Consider the following 22,630-nt stretch of genomic DNA (forward strand, 5'->3'; position numbering starts at 1 on the left):
AAGAGGAATGTGTAAGGATGGTGGTGGATTTTGTGAAAAGGATGGAAATGGCTGTGGTGAATATGTATTTCAAGAAGAGGAAGGAGCACAGAATGACATATAAGAGTGGAGAAAGACACACAGGTCTTATGCAGGAGGTGAAATTTGAAAGAGACTGGAAACTGCAAGGTGGTGGCAGGGGAGAACGTAGCCAGGCAGCATCGGATGGTGGTTTGTAGGATGACTTTGTAGGAGACCAAGAAGAGGAAGAGAATGAAAGCAGAGCCAAGGATCAAATGGTGGAAGCTGACAAAGGAAGACTGTTTTGTGGAGTTCAGGGAGGAGTTAAGACATGCACTGGGTGGTAGTGAAGAGCTGTTGGATGGCTGGCTAACTACTGCAGAAGTGGTGAGGGAGACAGTTAGGAAGGTACTTGGTGTGTCATCTAGATAGAGGAAGGAAGACAAGGAGACTTGGTGGAGGAAAGTATACAGAGAAATAGATTGGTGAGGAAGAAGTGGGATAGCCAGGGACATGAAGCAAGTAAACAGGAGTACAAGGAGATGCAGCATAAGGTGAAGAGAGAGGTGGCCAAGGCTAAGGAAAAAGCATATGGTGAGTTGTATGAGAGTTTGGACACTAAAGAAGGAGAAAAGGACGTGTACCCATTGGCTAGACAGAAGGACAGAACTGGGATGGATGTGCAGCAGGTTAGGGTGATGGATAGAGATGGAAATGTGCTGACTAGTGAGGAGAGTGTGTTGAGAAGGTGGAAGGAGTACTTTGAGGGGCTGATGAATGAAGAAAATGAGAGAGACAGGTTGGATGATGTGGGGATAGTGAATCAGGAAGTCTGGTGGATGAGCAAGGAGGAAGAGAGGGCAGCTATGAAAAGGATGAGGAGTGGAAAGGTGGTTGGTCCCGATGACATACCTGTGGAGGCATGGAGATGTTTAGGAGAGATGGCAGTGGAGTTCTTAACTAGATTTTTTAACACAGTCTTGGAAAGTAAGAGTATGCCTGAGGAATGGAGAAGTACTGGCACCGATTTTCAAGAATATGAGTGATGTGCAGAGCTGTAGTAACTACAGAGGTTGATCAGCCACAGCATGAAGTTATGGTGAAGAGTAGTGGAAGCTAGGTTAAGAGAGGTGATGATTAGTGAGCAGCAGTATGGTTTCATGACAGGAAAGAGCACTACAGATGCCATGTCCCTGGCTATATACAGAAGGTCAGAAGGAGCTGAATTGTGTCTTTGTGGATCTAGAGAAAGCACATGAAATGGTGCCAAGAGAGGAGGTGTGGTATTGTATGAGGAAGTCAGGACTGGTAGAGAAGTATTTAAGAGTGGTGCAGGATATGTATTAGGGCAATGGGACAGCGGTGAGGTGTGTGGTTGGAGTTACAGATGGGTTCAAGGTTGAGGTGGGATTACATCAAGAATCAGCTCTGAGCCCTTTTTTGTTTGCAATGGTGATGGACAGGTTGACGGACGAGATCTGGCAAGAGTCTCTGTGGACTATGATATTCGCGGATGACATTGTGATCTGTAGTGAGAGTAGGGAGCAGGTTGAGGAGAGCCTAGAGAGGTGGTGGTATGCATTGGAGAGAGAGAGAGATAAAAGTCAGTAGGAGCAAGACAGAGTGCATGTGCATGAATGGGAGGGAGGACAGTGGACTGGTAAGGATGCAAGGATAAGAAGAGGTGAAGGTGGATGAGTTTAAATACTTGGAGTCAACTGTTCAATGTAACGGGGAGTGCGGAAGAGAGGTGAAGAAGAGAGTACAGGCAGGGTGAAGAAGAGTATCAGGAGTGAATTGAGACAGACGGGTACCAGCAAGAGTGGAAGGAAAGGTTTACAAGAGGGTAGTGAGACCAGCTATGTTGTATGGTTTGGAGGCGTTGGCACTGACGAAAAGACAGAAGGTGTGAGATTTGAAGATGCTAAGATTTTTGTTGGGAGTGATGAGGATGGACAGGATTAGGAATGAGTATATTAGAGGGATAGCTCAGGTTGTATGGTTTGGAGACAAAGTGAGAAGTGGGATTGAGATGGTTTGGACATATGCGGAGGAGAGATGCTAGTTATATTGGGAGAGGGAGCTGCCAGGCAAGAGGAAAAGAGGATGGCCAAAGAGGAGGTTTATGGATATGGTGAGGGAGGACATGCAAGTGGTTGGCGTGACAGAGGAAGATGCAGAGGACAGGAAGAGATGGAAACAGAAGATCCGCTGTGGTGACCCCTAACAGGAACAGCCGAAAGAAGCTCTACTCCTCATCTGCATATTCAAAGACCTCATTTAAGCTTTTAAGCACATACTATATCCTTAAATAAACATACAGAATTGAGTTTGGAAATTTGCTGGTTAGTGTTTGAAAAGTGCACAAGTTCTATCACTGTTTCATCGAAATATTTAACTGATTAATGAAGGTATCCGCGTTGTACCGTCTGTGTGTAAAGTAAGCAGGACTGTGTTTGAATCTGTTTTAAAATGTTTTCACCATATAGGATGTTGATGTATGCCTACCCTGTTTAGGAAGAGGCGAGCATGGTTGGACCTCTGGTTGTCAGAGGCTATTCTACACACTGATTATATGGATATATGTCCACACGTCCTGACTACTGCAGATATTTTGAGACTTGGCTGTAAGTAGCATAACTGAAAAGTTACTGAAAAAAACCTAGTAACATGCCAGAAGAAAATATTTTGATTCTCTAACCTGAGTTTGAACTTTTATTTAACTAGAAGAGTGCACTCAGTGGAGTGCAGATCTCCGCCAGGTGTGTACAGTCAAGATGGCGGCGAAGATAACAAAAACGGATATTCATGTTGCATCGTGCCTAACTTTAGTGGATCATAACATATCGGGTATGGAATTAATCTGCAGATACTCCAGTTCAACATGAAACCAAACTTTTATATGGATGTCAGTTTTTGTGCCATGACAAAGGCCAAAATGTGGCCTGCAGCAGACAAGGTAAGCCTTGTTTTTAGCCTAGCCAATTGCTGGAAATGCCTTTCGCTATGTCATACTGTGTATCGCAAAATGGCAAGGACTGCCGAAAAGAGAAAAGTCTAAGCTTTACGATAGGCTCATGAGGAATAGCATTATAAAACAGGTTTTTCAAAAATAGTGAATCACTGCAACCACGAGAGGTCCTTGATCATACAGTCATGAATGTGCACAAAAAAATATTAGGCTGATCCAGGTCCAGGTCCAGTATTATGTGAGATTAGCTGCAGACAGATACACAGACACACTCACACACACACAGACCAATGCACACACACGACTAAATGCATGATCCCTTCCAGGCTTATGTCTGGCGGAGATAATAAAAATGTCCAGACTGATTTGATGGAGCTCAGGACGCATCCTGAGGACAGCCGCGTTACTTCAAATTATTTTATTGTTAAACTTGGAATCTGTGAGTAACAGCTTTCATGTCTGATGTGTAGAAAATGCAGAACATTATTTTTCCTGACTGATCCTGTCACCACATAGGAAGATTTAAATAATTAATGAAGTTTCCTCTGCTGTGCCATCCGCACATAAAATGATGCACAGCCCCTCTCTCTAATCAGCGACTGTAGGTGAAACACACATATCATTCCTGCTGCTGTATGACGATTATAGATGTTTAATAAACACAGAAAATCTCTGACATTCTACAAGTTGTTGTTGGAAACAAAATCCGATGTATTTCATATTTCGTATTTCTGAACTCTGGGTCACTGGATTGTGCTTATATGGATGATATTATTGGTAAGAATCTTCCTTAAAAATAAAATTGTGTTTTGATTTCCATGTTAATCTGCAGTAGATGAAAAAATGTGTAGCAAACTGAAAGGGCCAAAACTTAACATACATGAAAGGTGTTCTGTGATTTTGGAGGTGTCTGTGTGCGTACGCCTCTGCCAACTGAAGCCATGAAAATTGCCCTGTGTCTGAATGTGTGATAAGAGGTGGTCTGAGCGGGTTTTCGTGCCAAAATGAGCACCAAAATTGCACTGCATTGCCTAATCTGTATAAACACAGCCTCAGCTGCGTCTCTTCTCATGCGCTCCTTTGGTGCCCGGAAATTACCAAACAGGCACAGACACAGAAAAAGTAGACTTGCGCCTCGGGGAAATTGCATAAAGACTGCGTTTGGACCAGTGCGGGCCTTGCGCCTGCAGTATTATGTGCTTGCTATAATCCCCAACATAGTAACACATGCAATAATTGCTGACATTGGTTTCTCAGCTTCCTATGTTCCTTATGTAAGACATTTGATGTTCAATGATATGTATTTTTAATTAATTCAGTACCAGGCAACTTCACCAGAACCATGTACATACAGTACAGTAGATAGTGAAGATATTTTAGTGTTTACCCGTGATTTTCTGCAGAAATAAACAAAATATATAGCTACACAGCTCTATTACTAGCATGTCAAAATGTAATTTTTTGGTTCATTGTTTTCATGATAAGGTGTTGACTGTTAATTTATATTAAGTATTTATGTTAAGGTTGGATTATACTCAACACTCAACATGGCGCTGAGGAAAGTTCTTGAAACCAACCATAGCTACAATATACTGAAAAGTTACTTTGCTAATGTTTTTTTTTTAATACTTTGAGGTTGACCCACCAACCAAACTTGTTAACACTAGAGTAGTCTGACTAACCCATGAAAAAAGAACATGTAGGGCAACCCCCTTTATCCTTTGATCACCTCTGTGATAGTACAAGCAATTCCACAATGGGTCAATAAGAACTAAACTGACCAAAGAAGACTAAATGCTGAATTGACAGCATATATTTCGCTGGGCTCAAAAATATTTGATCTTTTTTTTTTTTTTTGCGTTAAAGCTTTCACATTTGGCATGCTGTCTTATATGTCATTGTTCGCCTTTGCCAGTTAAACCTATCCTTATCTCCTGCTCTTCTTTCACTTTGTCAAATATCATCTAGAATATTTAAAAAACCCCTCCAGACATGTTTTGAATAATAATCTGTCTGATAAAAAAAAGGTTAAATTACCTAATTAGAAATTCTGAAAATGAATAAATCTCCTTCTCCGTCATTGAAAAATTCAGAATCTATTAATATGCATATAATTTTCATTTCAAAATTTGAACTGGTTGACACAATATGTCTTCAACTTCACTGAAAAGTCTACCCTTGCATAGGTGTATTGATTGAGGATGTGAACCTCAGCATCTGCTACTGTAATTGCTAGACGGTGGAAGGATGACAAGCCACCCTCTCACACTCACTGGACCAGGTATCTCATGCAGTACTTGTAGCTAGAAAAGATCCGGTTGACATTGAAAGGCTGACAGACAAGGTCCAAAAACGCCTGGCAGCCTTTCATCACCTATGTTAAAAATCTCAGGCAAGTGACATGCCTTGGCAAACTGTCTGGACACAGCATATGTTGAACATATGGAACTCCCTGGCTGTTCTCAGGTGTAGAACAGTATTATGTGTGTGTGTTTTGTTTTTTGGGGGTAATTTTTTTGGAGGGGGGAGCAGTGTGGGAACTGTGAACAATTGTTTGTGGGTGGGTGGGAGAGGGTTGGGCAGTTTAAGGTCCTCGCTATGTCCCACTATGTTCCAGGGGCAGTGTCATCATGCTGTTTTTGTACTATTTTCCTGTTTTATTAATATCTCAAAATTACAAATAAACAGTCAAAAAAAGGAAAAAAACAAACAAAAAAAATTAAGGTGAGTACAGAGAAACATTCACGCTTCAGCAGATGAATGTGAAAATAGCCTTCTAGTGTCAAACTTTGCACATACATCATTCTGCACAGTGAAGATCAAACATCCAACTGAAGTAACAATAAATAAAACACATTTTTGACTGGAGGGGCACTTTAAAATGATGGCTCTTGCCATTCTCAATGCCTGTCTCAAACTTTGTGTTAGTGTTAGTAGTAATGCTTCAGTTCTACTGTCAGTGTCTATTTTAAATATACTTATCTCCGGTACTTATGTGCCCACAATGCATCCATCTCCACACCTTATAAAACGGTTCTTGTAAACATGTTGTTAACTGTTATCTTAAATGGACTTTTTTTTTTAATTTAAGACCGTGTTCAATATGTTACTTGGCTTTATTTGCTGTTTATCCATGTTTGTTGTTCCAGATCACTTTGCCTATTCATATCAGTGTCAAAAAACCTCCCAATACAAAACAAAACAAAAAAACAATGGTCCATATTTATATAGCTTTTGGAATAAAAATCCTGTCTTTTTCCTAACTTTTGAAAACCATTTTTGTTTTAAAAAAAATGTTAAAAAAGACTCCTCCCCTTCATTTACATTGTCAATGATGGTGATAATTGCCCTATCACAGCTCATGACATGCAACAACACTGGCTGTTTAGATGGCTGGCATCGGGTATAAATCATGATTACACTGTTGTTACAATGCAACCACTTTAATTACAGGACATTTGTCTAACTTTCAGTGTGGGCAAAATGAGATTTATAGACAAGCATGTGAATAGTAATAGAAAAGTCGAGCATAAATAAACTCCCTTCTTATTTACCAAAGGTCTAAAATTAATTGAAGTTAACTGAATACATTACAGTGTTCAAACTTGTGCAACTGACTCAAACTGACTTAATGACTTGGTCTTATAATACAGTTTTTATAATTTCAAATTCAGCATCCAGAGGCTGAGTCTATATGTGGCCATGATATCACAATAACAATATTTGTTAGAAGTGGTGTGCCACTGGAGTCTATCTCCAAGAAAACTATTATTGTCTTTTATTGGCAATGAAATGCTTTGTAAAAGCAGTGTGAAACACCTCTTCTCTTACTGTATACAGTAATGTAAGGAATCTAAAAAAAATCTGGGAAAGCAAACAAAGAGGCCACAATCTTTGAGATTCAAAAATAACAGTTTTTGCTTTAGGTGAATTATTTCACCATCCAGTATTGAAAGTCAGCTTTTACAAACATCTACAAAATCACACAGAATTTGAAGAAAGTCATGTATGCCTTCAGCCCCTAAATTAATAAATAATAAATAAATCATTTTTACTTTTATAAATGTATATTTTTTGTATGGCTAATGTCTCACATACCCATGCCCAACGACATGAATTATTTTATTGGCTTTCCCCTATGGGGCCAGAACAGCAACAGTTAAATTTTGACGTTGAAAATAAAATATGACACTGAAAACGAACGCTGAACTGAAAAAGGAAAAATTGGCATTGAAACACTTGTACTTGAAAAAGTTGTACTGGCACTGAAGCAAGTTCCACTGAAAAATAAAACATTAAAAAAATTACAATCTTACAATCTTATCTTATTTTGATATTTTGTTGTTATGATGTGTTCTTCAATGTCAATCTTCAGATTTTTTCTACATGTCTGTCCTTTTTCAATGACAGTTTGTTTTTTTATGCTATCAGTTCTTTTCAGTGTCACTGGTTTTCATTTTCATCTTTCTGTTTTTCAGTTTCAACTTTCTGTCACCATTTTGGCATAGAGAGGAGGGCTCATACTGGGCCTACATTACCCAGTATGCCTTGCAGTCTGATGAAGATATCCGAGGGCAATGGCATCATGGCGGAGATTTTGAGCCAGACTGTTGTAATTTTTGCTCTATGACTGTTAATATCTCACTTTATCAAGATTTAATATTAATTAAGTACCCATTTAGATTCCCAATATGTGGTCAGTTAATCCAAATAACGGCTGTCTGTAAATCTGCTGCAATGTTTTCGGGTGAGACCAGCTGGTCATCTTGCAGCAGCAGCCCGAGTCCTGCGTTGTCATCCCAGGGAGAATATGATCTAATGAACTGATCTGTGCAGCTCTTTGGTGATTTGCTGCTACCTCGAATGTCTCTGTAGCATTTTGATATATGATATAATTCCTTTATGAGGATAAATGTTGGTCTCACAGATGAAATATAACAACTGTAGCTGCCACATTAGTTTGTCTGTATGTAAAATGAAGCTTCGTGTTTTTACTGGACAGAACAACAGCGCTGCCTCTGGGGCTCTAAATGTACACATATCGCCACATGTCAATAATAGAAATGTATTAAAATGAACAGATCAGTCTATATTAAAGTTAATTTAATATGTTGGTTTTCCCCTGAAGGCCACAAATTACCTATTGCTTTCCCTAGGCAGGTGACCCCCACCCCATCAAGGACACATCTGCGAACACCACTATGTAGGAGGTCACTTGACCCAGCAGGGTCCCCGTCGACAGACGCTGTGGGGACCCCCAATAACACAGGTCCTCCTGCACTGATGGGGTAATGTTCACCAAGTGGTGCTTGTGCCTCTTGGGATCCAAGCACAGGCTGGCGAACCACTGTTGCAGGAGCCCCAGTGGAACAACTGGATGGCCCGCTGCTATGATTCCTAACACCTGCATGACAGTCAGAGTTGTCACTGATACTCCCGCCGCAGTCTGAGGACTGCCTGCTGCAAGGCCATCCGTCTGGGTTCCGACAGAATGCCTGCAGATTGACTGAGTCGAGCACAACTCTCAAATATTCCCTCCACTGCTGTGGCTGGGGGACCCTCCTCTTCCAGTTTATGGCAAAACCTAACGGAGTTAGGTGCAGCACCAACTTGGCTGTGTGGAAAATGGCTCATTTTCTGGACCTGGCCATGACAATGAGGTTGTCTATGTGGTTGAGGCGGCAGGGGCTGATGGTGCTCTGCCCTGCCTGCGTGCTCTCCTCCTCTCCATGACAGAAAAATTATCAGAATAAAATAAGATAATAAGATTGAAATATTTTTAATGCCCATGTTTTATTTTTCAGTGGAACTTTTTTCAGTGCCAATACTTGTTTCAGTGCCAATACAACTTTTTCCAATATAGTGTTTCAATGACAATGTTTCCTTTCCAGTTCAGGTTTTATTTTTAATGTCAAACATTATTTTTGATGCCAAAATTTAACTGTAGCTGTTCTGGCCCCATACTATTCACTGTCTCTTGGACAATTAAAAGATTCAGAATTCTGTTGTTGTGAAGAAAGTTGATTGATTATATTTCTGTTTGTTTTGATACCATTTGGCCTGTAGAACTCTTAAGTCATCAGACATGAGGCACTTGGATGTTTGATAGTCTAGATTGAAGCTTAAGGGTTTTTACTAGACGTGAATAGTCAGAGTCAGTTTCTATTGGCCTTTGACTTTCTGGGTGTGTGTATGTGTGATTGTGCAAGTGATCTTTTTGTCTTACTGCTCTGTGTTTTTTGTCTGCAGTGTTTTTAAATCATTTATATAGCACTTTAGTCAATAATGGTTGTTTTAAATGTTTAATAAATAAACATGACTTCTCTATCTCACCCCTCTCTTTTCTCTGTTCATTCTGGGTACTCTCCAGTTATGTATTATTTCAGCTTCTTTGTAGTCTAGGGACTCTCATCCATGCACAACCAATCTGACAGACCTCAACAGCCCAGTAATCAATTGTATTTTTTTTTTTTTTTTTCAGAAATGTAACTGATTGACAGAATTATGTTGTGCACCAAATATGCATTCATTTGATGAATATGCGACTTGGTTTTTTATTTGTTTCATTATGTGTTTCTTTTCTTTCTGCAGAAACTGCAGAGAACGACTTTACTCTGTAATTGCAAAGGGACAAACAGTTTTTTGTGTTCTGGGAAGATATTTAGAATAAGTTACCATTGATTTGATTTGTCTTTTAATAGTATGACCAATCAGAGATAAAAATCTCAATTTCAACTCAATATTTTGGCATTTGTACTCAGTAAGGCACAAGCTGAGGGAAAAGTATGATAAAGAATGAACATTTTAGAGATGCTCCTGGGCCCCATTACCTAAAAGCACCTTTAGGCTAAATTGATCTTAAAACCTATCTTACAAACCACTATACATTTGCAGTGCCTTTTCAAAAAGCATTGCTATTCGAAAGCACAAGAAAGTACAAAGTACTTTTAGAGCTGACTGTAGATTGATAAGCGTGTTCTACCATCTCATTATAGACTGAAAAGGGGGCACAGTTTAATAACACATATGTTAATGTTCACACGAAACCCAGTTGTTATCAGTAATTATGTACTTTGGCTTTTATGTGTATGATCAAACTGCCCCCCTATCAATAACTATCTAGAACTAATGACACTTATTGACACTGTATTGCATTTGCAAGAAAATGTTAGGGAAAAGGCTTCAAACTCAGGGGTAACGTTAGCTGGTTAGCTAGCCATCACTGTTGATTATTTAATGTTAAAGAAAGCTCACAAACATGTAACTACTGTTTTTACTTATGCTAATTTAGCTCTTGACTCTTTGTAAAAAATCTCCCATCCTGTTTTGTATTTCAGTGCAAATTCGTATTAGTTTTGATAACAACAACAATTTAGCTGCTAATAATAGTGAAGGACAACAAGCTAGCACTAATGTTAATTACTTGTGAGTTAAAACAACTGATGCTAAAGTGAATTTCAAAAGGGAAATTCTGAACCTCTAAGTAATTTACATATTCATTCAAGTCATACTGTTTTATGGTGTGAGCTGCAATTAACACATCCACAATTTGCAATGATTATGACTTCCATACTAGCTCCACTGCTACTAAGTAGTTTTAGCTGGAGGGAACCAAGTAGCCTAAACAAAATGGGCGGGGGGCGGGGGGCGGGGGGGTTAATGTGTGTATCAGGCAGAGTTAAATATGAATAACAACATAAAGAAAAGCGACTTTTGTTTCCATACTATAAATATTAAGGCTAATTAAAAACATGTATTGTGATTTTAGAATTTAACAATTTTCTAAAGCCATCAAATCTCAGATATTTGTGGGGGCACATGCCCCCTCTAATTGAATGGGTATGACGCCTCTGGCTGCAATGCAACATCTTACATTTGAAGTCTTTATATCTTTTTTCATTAAATTTCATCTTCCAGCCTATACTTCTATCATTACCATTTATCATTCACCTCCTTGTGAATACCAGTGGTGTCTGGTGCAACAGTAATGATCTTTAACTGTAAAAATTGCCTGATACAAAAGAAAGAAAGAAACAAAAAAATAAATACCATTCATGTCATTCATTGAATTTATTAGGAGCCACTAATGCAGTGTGAAGATTCTTTGTCTGCTTCTTCCCTTTAGTTCATCTTTTTGATCCTGCAATCATATGAGTTTTTTTTTTCTTTTTGATTTACACACTCTCTATTTTATTTGCCATCACCCCGACAGCAATTATATCCAGCATAGCCTTCACAATCACGACTGCAAACAGTATGATGAAGAGAAGTATACGTTTTGTAACATTATCTATACTTTTGTTTTGTTGTTATTTGTCAGGCTCTTTTTGAAGTAGCAGTGAAGGATATTTTTCTTATAACTCTCCTATACCTATACCTTATACCCCTTCCTATACATCTATAGATGTACAGTACTATAATATTATAATATTATACTACTGTATATTAATTTCGTCTAGCCACAATGGCACTTTTCCTGATCATCTGCTTTTCTTTTTCTTTTTTATTTATCTAATTCTAATGTGTTTATGCAGACTAGTTATTTTTCTTATCTTTAGTGAAACCCCAGTTTCCAAATGAGGTCTCACACAAAAATGTTGACTTGTTGTCTGAAGGTCTTAATTTGCACTAAGGCGAGATGTTGAGCATCAATGAGTTAACTTTCTAAAACTTGAAACATCTAAAACCAGAAACATGTGAGATGCTATAAGCTGGATGTGTCACTATTAACTGTTAATTAGGCTGCTTTTCATAATACTCATACTGATAATTCTAACTGCAGCGATTATATCTTCTGTATAATTTTTGTTTACAGTATGCTTTGTAATTTATGTATTTTTAATATCTAACATGGTTTATGGAGAGGTAAATGCAACTACTTACTTTAAATCAACTGATCGATCTCTTCAGCACCATGGACAGCTAATGGTGAGAAGCTTTTACCAGCACTACACATGCACTTGTGAGTGTTGTTTTGGGAATCATGTGTAAAAATGTACAAGCTTTTTTACAAAAAGAAAAAAAAAAAAAAAAAAAGAAATAAGCTAGAAAATACTTTATAATCAGTCATTAAAAATCAATCATTTACTGGGAAACGGTGCCCTGTAAGGTAATTTGAGCAAATCATCCCTTCTCAGCAACCACATTTACCCAAATATTACTTGTTCATTACTGTCAACTTACTTTCTGTCTTCACAAAAATTATCATGATGTTGACTGAAATCGATGTGTTCTTGAGTATCACTCATCTGTAAATGTTGTTTTCTCCAGTTTCATGTGTTTGTTTTTAGGCTTTTTTATTGTGGTAAAACTGGTAATATTTTCAAGTTACAAAGAAATTTAAAACACCTCTTTATCCTTTACTCCATTATAAATTAAAAAAGACTGTTAGACATCAGACATTCACAACTCCCACACTCTGTATGTTTCCTTAGTTCAGATGAAAGCCACAACCTACGCATAAGACTAACCACTTTCCTGTATTACATAAAGGATAATTAGTAAGTTCACTTTTTAAACATACTACAGATGGGGAGGCCAAGATTCAAAAGTTATTAGAAGATTAAGTTTTACCCCCAATCACTTTATCATTTTAGGTGTAATGAAAATTAAAGGAGAATTGTTTAGCTAGTCAATGTTAGTGTATGATATAATCTGGCATAGCATGCAGATGCTGCATTTGTCCAGAAAAACATCAATTGCAATGGATTTGACTGAATTTGACTTATATAAACCTTGCTAAAGCTGAATTAAGTCTTCATTATCATCGATTAATTCACATCACCAAACAACAATCAACTGAATTGTCTTTCTTTTGCATGTGGAAAAAAAGCTAATAGGCTAATCATTTATTAAGAATTAGAATTTCTGTTTGGATGTCCCATGTATTATGCAAGTATTACAACTTAAACACCAATTGCCTAATTACCAATACTGTACTGATCACCCTCATTTGAAAAAAAAACTTTGATCTGTCTCCCATGTGAATCCCTATGCTGCTTGCAATCAAAGAAGAAAACTGAAAACCCTGAAACTATTTTTTTCAATATCCTGCACATAAATGAGGACTGCAGACAAAATTTAATAAATCACTTAATTTTTGTTCTTTAAGGAGGTCTTTTGAATAGATTTAATGTGTCAGAAAAAAGGCAATAGTACTGTCAGACGTTGAACAACACGTTGTCATTATAAGACCACCCACTGACAAGGTCCTTTTCTAAAACGTTGAACTGAATTGGGGCAATTTTCATATTTGTTAGAAGATGCTGCACATCTCAACTTAGAACATAATAATGTCAAATATCTTCTAGATCCTGTTTGCCTTTGTCAACAACTGAGAGTGGATCTTTTTTTAAGTCTGACAGAAGTTCAATCCGCAACTACAGTACTTAACCTGGGACCACTGAGTTCACATATTTGGGAGTACCAGCAGCAGGTAACACATCCATCATTGACTGGACATAAAATCATTATTCTGCCAAGCAAAAAGTCAAAGATCATTGTTATCACTTTAAATAGTTTGCTCACAGGCAAATAATTCTTAAAAAAACAGAATGTCATTGCTAAACGACACAAAAGAGGCTTTATATTGGGAAACTCGTACTATGGTGATAATGTAAACAGTTCTGTTTTTGTAAGATTTACATCAAATGAGGTGCTTTACAGTTTAAGTAGGCCATATTTGGACCAACCAAGACTCTCGCTATCCCTCCAGCTCTCTTTTAAATAGCATACTCTTAAATTATCCATAATCACAGTAACATGTAAGAGTACAACCATTTTACTCACATTTATAGAGGCTTGTCAGAGAGACCATTTAGAAAGTTTGTGTATCTTGTTTCAATATGTATATTAAATCTGTTTTATATGGTTGAGCACATTTTTACATTCATACATACATACATACATACATACATACATACATACGGCTACGATTACTATTTTCACTTGCAATTAGCCAATAACTGTCTACAAGTATAATATATTCTGTATATATATTAGCTTTTAATACTCCAATTTGGTTATACAGTTGTTCATGCATTTATTATTCATCACATTTACAGCAAAGCTCTTTTCTGACATGCATAACTAATCTACATATGTCAATATAGCATGAACGTCTGACACACCATGAAATGCAGGGTGCACATCAACAGTGTTAGCCAGTAATTGCTGATATTTTAATTACAGCTTTAATATATTAAAACATTGTTAATTTGTGTTGCCTTTAATCGCCTGTCTGTACACTTATGAAACTGCAATGATATCATCAAATGTGTCTCCTAAAAATGATGTTCTTACACAACAAATTTGCCTAATAGCTACTGTGATTTGAAAGAAGTGTAATGCTGCCCAGATTATGTTTTATATCAACATAATGACAAAACATTTATAATGAATATATCCTCTAATTGTTCACTGTCAACTGAAGGTTCTATTGTACTGTAGGTATCTGCAAAACATTAATTTTCAGTGTTTTCTTAGTTTTCCCTTCAATATCCCCTAGCAAGTAAAGCATAGGTTGGGCAAATAAACCACTTAGTTAAGATTAGGGAAAGTTAATCATCTTGGTTAAATGTTGTCTTGAAGCAAGAGATGAATCTCAGTCTCCAGTGCTGAAATTACAGACTTTGTATTTACGTCCATCCCAAACTCTTCTCTATCACTTTTGCACTGAGGTATACAAACTTCACCCTAATACCGACAGTACATACAAGAAATAAGTGACTGAACATATAAACTAAGATAAATTTGTTTTGTGTGAATTTACTATATCAGATACAAGACGTGTATTACATATTACAGTAGGGGATCTTCCCACAGAGGTGTGACATGGAATAACATGCAGGTAGGGTAGACCATACATTTTGTCCCTTGCTTGTAGACTCCCTTTGAACTAAACTTAAATGTGTTTTTATTTGCAAGTTAGCTGTACTGCAATAGCACGTGGCTTGGCCATGTGCAGCTGTATTCATTTGTTAAGACGTTGATATGCATTCTTAGTCAGTAGGCCAACAAGGTCCTCACTGAGTACATCTGCCAACTGTGAGTACATCTGCTAAGTTCGAGTCTGTATGAAATCGTACGCACACACAGTTTACTCACTGCACTTGTATTTATGTGGTGCTGGCTGCTCCACTCTCAGCAGGCAAGCTGGCATCGACCTTGGGGTGATGCGCTTGATCTTCGCGCACGCTTCACCTCTTAATGATAAAATGAGAAAACTGGGTCGGAGATGTACATTCCCACCAGAAATAGTGGGAAGTTAACATCTTCAGCTGAGCACCAAGACTTCCAACTGGGAAATCATCTCTAAATAAATCAAATGAGTTTCACAAATAGGTGAGGAGCCTATGGGAGGCCCAGGTTTGCTCCTGGGAGGCACGAACAAGTCTGGATGATTAACTGAGAAATGAATGACCTGCTCATGTTTCCACTAGAAACCTACTTGAGCAATCAAATGACTCTAAATTAAATGATATTTGGTACATTGAGTTCTTTAAAGAGACTGATGTTGTTTTCCATGACTATTTATTATCTCTTTTCAAGGAGTTTTAGTCATTCCCCGAAGCAAAACCTGTAACATTTTCTTTGCTTTCTTTAAAGTGCAGTTTTAAGACAAAGCATCTTCTGATTTCTCTGTCTTTCATACAGTCAGCAGATAATTGAAAACGTCATACTGTATTTGACATAAAAGACAATATTACAACTCAAACAATGTCCACTAAATTGGACCAAAGTGAACATTTTGCAGCTGTTTAAAAATTTTCTACGCAGTGCTTTTAACCCACACAGCTTGCAAAAGAGATTATAGGGAGAGGGAGAGAGACAGAGAGAGAAGGAAACTGGTCATGCATGTGTATAGAAAGGAAATGGTAGTCTGCCATAAGATGTATTAAAACTCACCAGAGTTGGGATCGGAGTTGCCATCAGCTTCAGTCCTCTTATCAGGGGAGGCCTGCTCGTAGAAGTCGTCTTGCGCCTGCACCAGAGGGAGAGGTTGTGTGAGGAGGGAGCCACTGCCTACAGGCTCGTGGTCCCCCAGACCGCTGTCACTGCAGCTCTCCTGAGAGCCATCCGGCAGGTGAAACGTGACGCGTCGCTGCGACTAGAACCAAGAGCACAAAACAGAGCCTCCGATGTTAGTGCTCTGCTCTGCCGCCTTCAAATTTTGCTTTTCATACAATTATTTTACACTAAGCTGAGCTCATGCATGGCACTTGACACACTGAGTACTGATCAGTACTACAGTGTGAAATAAGCAGCCTTAGCATTTTGTCTGAACTATGAAATATAAATTAAACATTTACAAATGAGGAAGGCATTGATGGATAGTAAGGTTTATTTTCAGTTTCAGAATACCGAGAATGATGGGAGAGTAAAAGATCTATTTTGACTTGGGCCGAGTTATTGATGGGAAGGGGAGTTAACACATGGCAAATACAGTCACGTTTCACTGCACAATGACAACCAATAACAGCATGCAAATTGCACATCATGCACTGTAAGAAAAATTCAGCTAGGTGAAAAGTGCAAAATTTGTGAGCCTTTCATAAATACATAATGCAATTAATGTCAAGCAATGAAGGCCACAAAATTCCTATATGTTGGTGGCAGTGTATAATTATGTTTGTGAGGCCTGCTGCAGGAACATTTACAAACTGGTTGTTTGGTTTGTGTTGTCAGTTTGTTTGGGTGTTGGCAAAGTCAAAGTGGCCTGCGGAGTTAACAGAAGTCGCCCCCAGGGTGTCCTTCTTCCCACATTCTGCACTCTCATTGAGGAGAGGAATTTCTTATCCCCCAAGTATTCTGGGACATGTCTTATAGCCCTTCTATCGGAGATATGCATGCTAACACACACACACACACGCACACACAGCCACACACGCTCACACACCATCCTTATTAAAGCCATCCTGATTGAATTTCCAATTGTTAATTCCGAGTGTCTTTTCCCCTTGCTCTAATGACATTTTCCTCAGGCTTTTTCATAAGTCCAGACACAAGCTTCCAGCTAACCTTTCGTGAGCACAGAGAGGTCCCTGTCACATCCTTGGTGATGACAGACAGAGACGCGTTTTACAGTAATTATTGGCAAAAGCAAAGGTCACCCAATCTGCAGTCTAATGCAAATGACCTCATTATATATTTTAGAACTGCTCCAAAAGCATGCAACATTCAATTAAACAAAAAAGGGAATAAAGAGAGAAAAAAGGGGGTGTTGGAGGGGTGTGTGTGCAAGGGGGGTAGGGCAGTTGGGGTGTTGAGAGAGAGGTGGGTTTTGGTGGGGGAATTGCAGACCTTGGAGACTGTGGAACACATGATGGCTTCGGATTTAAATACATGGAGTTGAATTTGCATGACAGAGAGACCGACAGACAAACAGACAGACAGATAGATAGATATATAGATAGACCACACAGTGTAATACTAACACATTTGTGACATTTTTTGTTGATTACCGGAAATAAAAATCCTAAATCCAGAGCGTATTGACAAAAATCTAAATCAGGATTTTAAGTCTTGCGTAACTACTCAAAGTGCAGAATCAAGCACAATTAAATGTAAAGGTCTTGTAAAACAGTAGGAATCAGGAAAAATGTCACAGTTAGTAATTAGAGAAAGAGGCAGATGATCAGATGTGGTATTTCCAATGAAGATGACATAATGTGGGCAAAAAATCCTTTCTAAAAGAGTTGCCTCTCTTTTTTGTTTGTGTGGCAGCTAAAGTATAGTGATTAGGCAATGCAGTGTTATCAGTTTTACATAAGGTAAGGTATGAATGCTATGTGTGCAGTTTAAAAACACTGTGCAAAAGGGGGAAAAAAATGCACACAGAGAAACAGACGAGTGAGGCAAGCCTTAAAGATCCAACATGTTTGGTGTATCTGCGCTTAATTAACAGTGGCTTCTTAAGTTCTGCTTCCTGCTGATGCCAAAGAAGTTGGCCTTAGGCAAGGTAGCCATCTATTTGTTGGCTGCTCTGAAAGTGTCAAGCTAGCAATACTGATACTGGCAGCTTTTCTACCACTGGGCATTAACTGTATATTTCACAACAAAGTCAATAAAATAGTATTCAAAGTCAAATATCTTGTATTATTATAAAACCTGGATAAATATATTTGATTAATGAGGGGATTATACTACAACTTTATATGATATTATATGAGGTATAACATGGGAGAAAAAAATGAACATAATTTGAATCCATTAAACAGAGTAACCCACAGAAATGAAATCTAGTACAACTAATTTTTACAGCCTTACTGGAGCCTGGTTGACATTTTAGGTTTGAGATCAGTACACGATGGAGTTCACGCAGATCAGTATTATGTTAAGAAATGTATGTGAATACTACGATCCATTAATGAATGAAAACAAAAGGAAACGCAGTAGGCAGGAGGACATTGGAGAAAAAAGGCTTCAGCTGCTTGAAGCCCAGTAAAAGGAACTGACCATCCTACTTCTCAATTAATGACATGACAAATGTGATATAAGTAGAATTGTGTTCTCATATAGTATACAAGACAAGTAAGGGCAATAACTGAAGTTATATGTGTATGATTACTTAGTATATATAATTTGTTTTGATTTTGACTTAGAAAACTGGCTTATTGTTGATTGGGTTAACAGTTACTGTGTGTGCTGTCAAACACTGCTGGGCTAAATGAAATCTTGCTCAGGACACTGATAGATTTTATCACGGGCTTTGTTTGTTCAGATCAGAAGAGGTTTACTGTAAGAATATACTATATGCATCGATGTAAATAAAAATATCCAGTTTTAAATTACATGCAGAGTCTGTGTATGTTCTGCGTGTGTTGTCTGCGGTGGTGTGTTTATTTGTGGGTTTAATCATGTTTGAGGATATTTGTATTTCTCTGTTGCTGACAGTCACTTGTAGTAATATTAGCATAAGACCGGCTTAAACTATCCCTGCTGCCAGTTTACAAGATATTATGGCTTATCTCGCCTGCTAACCCTTATTATCCGCTTGTTTTTATAATTTGCCTGACCAAACACACTCACTTTAACAAACACAAAGCAAATAGCAGCACTTTGCTGCTGGAAGGTTTACATTCCAGCAAGCCTGCAAATTATCAGGGATAGCGTTCGCCCTTGGGTCTTCCTAGAAAGGATATAACATTGAGCAAACTGAAATTAAAATCTGACAAGGAAAGTGCAATTGCCAGTCACAGCTTTATACAAATCATGTTAATGGAAAGTATGAAAGTGGTGAGTTTTTGCTTCTCACAGATAAGTTTAGCTCTATAAAATGTTAGTTGTTGTGAAAGTAGATGGTAGCAGTATTATAAATTAATTCAAACTGCATCAGTTTTATTGATCTAAAGCTTGGGTTTTCATTTTCAAGGAGTAACAAGTACCTGATTCAAACTGAAATTGAGTATTATATATAGTTCTTAAGCACTATCTGTATTAAAAGTCTATGATTCAAACAGAAAACAAAAGTAATAGATTAAGTGGTTATTCACCCTCAAAATCATATAGTGCCTGTTACCATATCATGCATTTCAGCACTGCCCTGTGCCACTGCAGCGCTCAAAGTCAACACTTCTGCTGAAAATCACAATCAGACAGTGAAATATACAGAATCACTACACAGTAATGACTCAGTACGATCGAGCACCAAACTGATACAACTTTGGTTGTATGTGACAGAAAACAAATAGGGATAAGGCTTATGGCTCAGAGCATGAGCTTTCTCACTGCTTCTCTGTCTTTCTCCTCCTGAGTGTGAGCATATGGAGCACAGTGTGCAAGTCAAAAACAACTTCTGTGTTGCATTGTGTTCCAAATGAAAACAATGTAACACTACATTTCAGACAGACGTTTAATGAGAAGAAGCACACACTGAGTAGAAAGTGCATGCACACACACGCACACACACAAAATAATGCAACCTCCTCACCCCCACAAATAATCTTATCTAACAGCAGTCTGACACCTGCAGTGAGAGAACACTTCCCACGAGTCCGTTCTCACAATCAGACCACTGAGGGAGATCATTCAACCAGGAAAACAAAACTCACAAAAAGATCTCTTTCTCTTCCTCTCTCAGCCCTGATCTTCACTCTCTCACCTTCCCTGAGAGACCAAAGGCGCTGTGCCATCTGCTGGCCACCTTGGAAAATACATTTTATATTGATAAAAGGCCACAAACGTGATTGTCTTCTTTGTTCCTTCATTCGTGCTGATGATTTTATTTTATTTTTTTATTTTATTCTTTCTCATTCCTTTTCTTTCTTACACCTTTGCATTGCTGTTGCTGTACTTCAACACCAGCTGAATCAACAAAATGACAAAGCTGGGACTTATCTGATATCACTAAACATTAAATAGAATAATGTATTTCCTTTTTTTGATGTTTTATCATGTTTAGAAAGTATATTTCAGTGTCATACTTTATTCTCCACAGTGTTCATCCACAGCCCTGACAAGCTGTAAAATTCCATAAAACATCAAATCAAGTAAAACATTAGCAGCTGATAGACACTGCCTCCTGTCAACATTACATTCGGATTTCCTTTGGGCTCATCCATAAAATGAATCACAGTCTTAGTCAGACAGGGCTCTATTTTGATGACATAAACACAGTCAAAAACAAGCTTTTCAAACAGCTTAAAAAAGATGAAAGACATGGAGATAAAAAGAGTTCCCAAACTTGTTTCTGTAAGCTACACTCAAATAAAAAGTGACAAATAAATCACAATCTCTCCTGTCTTTGATTTTGACTCTAATATTGACGTAGTCTGCTCCGGCTGCCTCTCCAGAGGCTAAGTCTGCCGCCTTCTGCTTTTCATCATTAAATCATAGCCAGGCAGTCCTGAGAAACATCTGCATTCTGTCACATCCACAATGAAACCCGATCAGTCACTCCCTCGCTCTTCGGTTTACCACAAATAAGCATACACACACACACACAAAGACAAACAAAAAGATACATAAATCTATCTAAGTCACATCTGACCCATTTCCTAAATTGCAAACTTGGAGGAGTGGACATGTAGTGTGTGTGCGTGTGTTACGTCGAACAGTAGTGCACTTTGTGTTAGTCATTCACAGAACACTTGCTTAGCATGTGATTATCAGCACAGTCCATCATTTTGACTCTTTCTTGGCTAAATGATTTTATGTAGATTTATGGATGCACTATACAGCAGGCGTGTTTATTTATTTATCCTCCAACCATTTATCGTCTAATCCACATAGGCGACACTTGGACATTTTTTTTCATAAAAAAAAGCATACATTTATGTTTAGATATATGGTATGTACGTCGCCAGACTCGCATTCTCACTGTCATCTTTCCCAGATGACAGGTGCTGAGACAAGTTCCCTCTCGCTGATGCCCTCAAAGTCCAATTTGTTTTCTTTTCATCTGTCAACACCCCCCTAATTACCTCCATCTCATCGTACTTTCATACATTAGCATGAGCAGCCCTCCCCACTGGTTTTTTCTTGTTAAATAGATATTTGTGTTTTAGTCTAATTTGTGGTAATCATGCTAGATATATCATAGTTAAATGGTAATGGATGTGCAACAACACAGCAAAAAAAAAAAAAGATCCCATTTCCTTTGACATGTGATCATAGAACTAACATCTTTTTGATGAAAATGGTGAGACGGATCCAAAACAGTAAATTGCGGGCTATAAAACCAAAACAATGCGCTGAAAGATACTAAAATGCCCTGTAGAGCTGAGAGTAACTGCAGGACTGGATGATACTTCTCTGTAGTATTGTCACCTTGAGTTATATTTGAATTTTATTCTTTTGTTAATATAAAAATATCAATTAGTGCAGCTTTAAGATTTCAGTTGCGCTTGATTTGGTGACCATTATGTAAGAAATGTAATAGAAAAAGAGCAACTTGTGTATCTGTTTACAGCACATTCAACCAAACTGTGGAATGGCTCACTGTGACACATTGTTTCAACACAGAAGAATAGAAATCAACATCATGGTGTATGCATCATTTCTTCTGTCTATTGTGGTAAATACTGACCCTTAATTATATCAAAATTGGGTTTTATAAAATAAAAATCTTAAGGATTATAAATTAAAAGTTATACAACAATATTGTAAAACATTGTGTAGAAGGCACAAGGTTGCTGAAATTCGAGGTACATATTAAGAGTTTATTGAAGTTCCCTCACTTCTTCACTATATAGCATAACCATTATGTCTAGGATTGGACCCCTAACACTGAGATTTATTGGCTTTTAATAAAGAATATTTTTCTACAACCACAACCACACTAGAGCATAATAGATGCTGGAATAAGGTTAGATGAAATAACCTAAAAAATCTACGTCTAGTGGCTTTAGACTATTGTAGCATAGACTCCTTTGATGCCGAAAAATACATTCTCTATTTTATAGGCTACAAATCTTAAGGAACAGACCTTCTAGGATTATCTCTGTTTACTTCAGAATAGCTCTCTAAGTATCTGAAGTTAGGTTTAAATTGCAGCTAACAGGCTCGGTGGTGGTTGAGGTAACCAACTGTGACACTATAGGAAGCCTGCAGCTGAAAACATGAAATGAATACATTGCCTAAGCATACATGTCTAACTGTTATATCTTGCTAGTCTACAGATGGGCAAATCTTCACTGCTCCCTTTGGCCAGTTTCAATT

The 22,630-nt window shown here is 37.9% G+C and overlaps 1 protein-coding gene across 5 annotated transcripts in view; it reads right to left on the reverse strand.

Moving 5' to 3' along the window:
• The window catches only part of LOC121896060 (protocadherin-9), a 214,119-nt gene that overhangs the window by 54,518 nt on the left and 136,971 nt on the right, over window positions 1–22,630 (reverse strand). For 2 of the 5 annotated variants that reach the window (XM_042409698.1, XM_042409713.1), the window contains exon 4: window positions 15,878–16,079. In XM_042409698.1, coding sequence (XP_042265632.1) covers window positions 15,878–16,079 — 202 coding nt within the window. Of the gene's footprint in view, window positions 1–15,877; window positions 16,080–22,630 lie in introns of those variants that run through there. The other 3 variants (XM_042409703.1, XR_006095913.1, XR_006095914.1) reach the window with 3 other exon arrangements.

The sequence above is a fragment of the Thunnus maccoyii genome, chromosome 1 (genome assembly GCF_910596095.1).
Source record: "Thunnus maccoyii chromosome 1, fThuMac1.1, whole genome shotgun sequence".
Lineage (NCBI taxonomy): Eukaryota > Metazoa > Chordata > Actinopteri > Scombriformes > Scombridae > Thunnus > Thunnus maccoyii.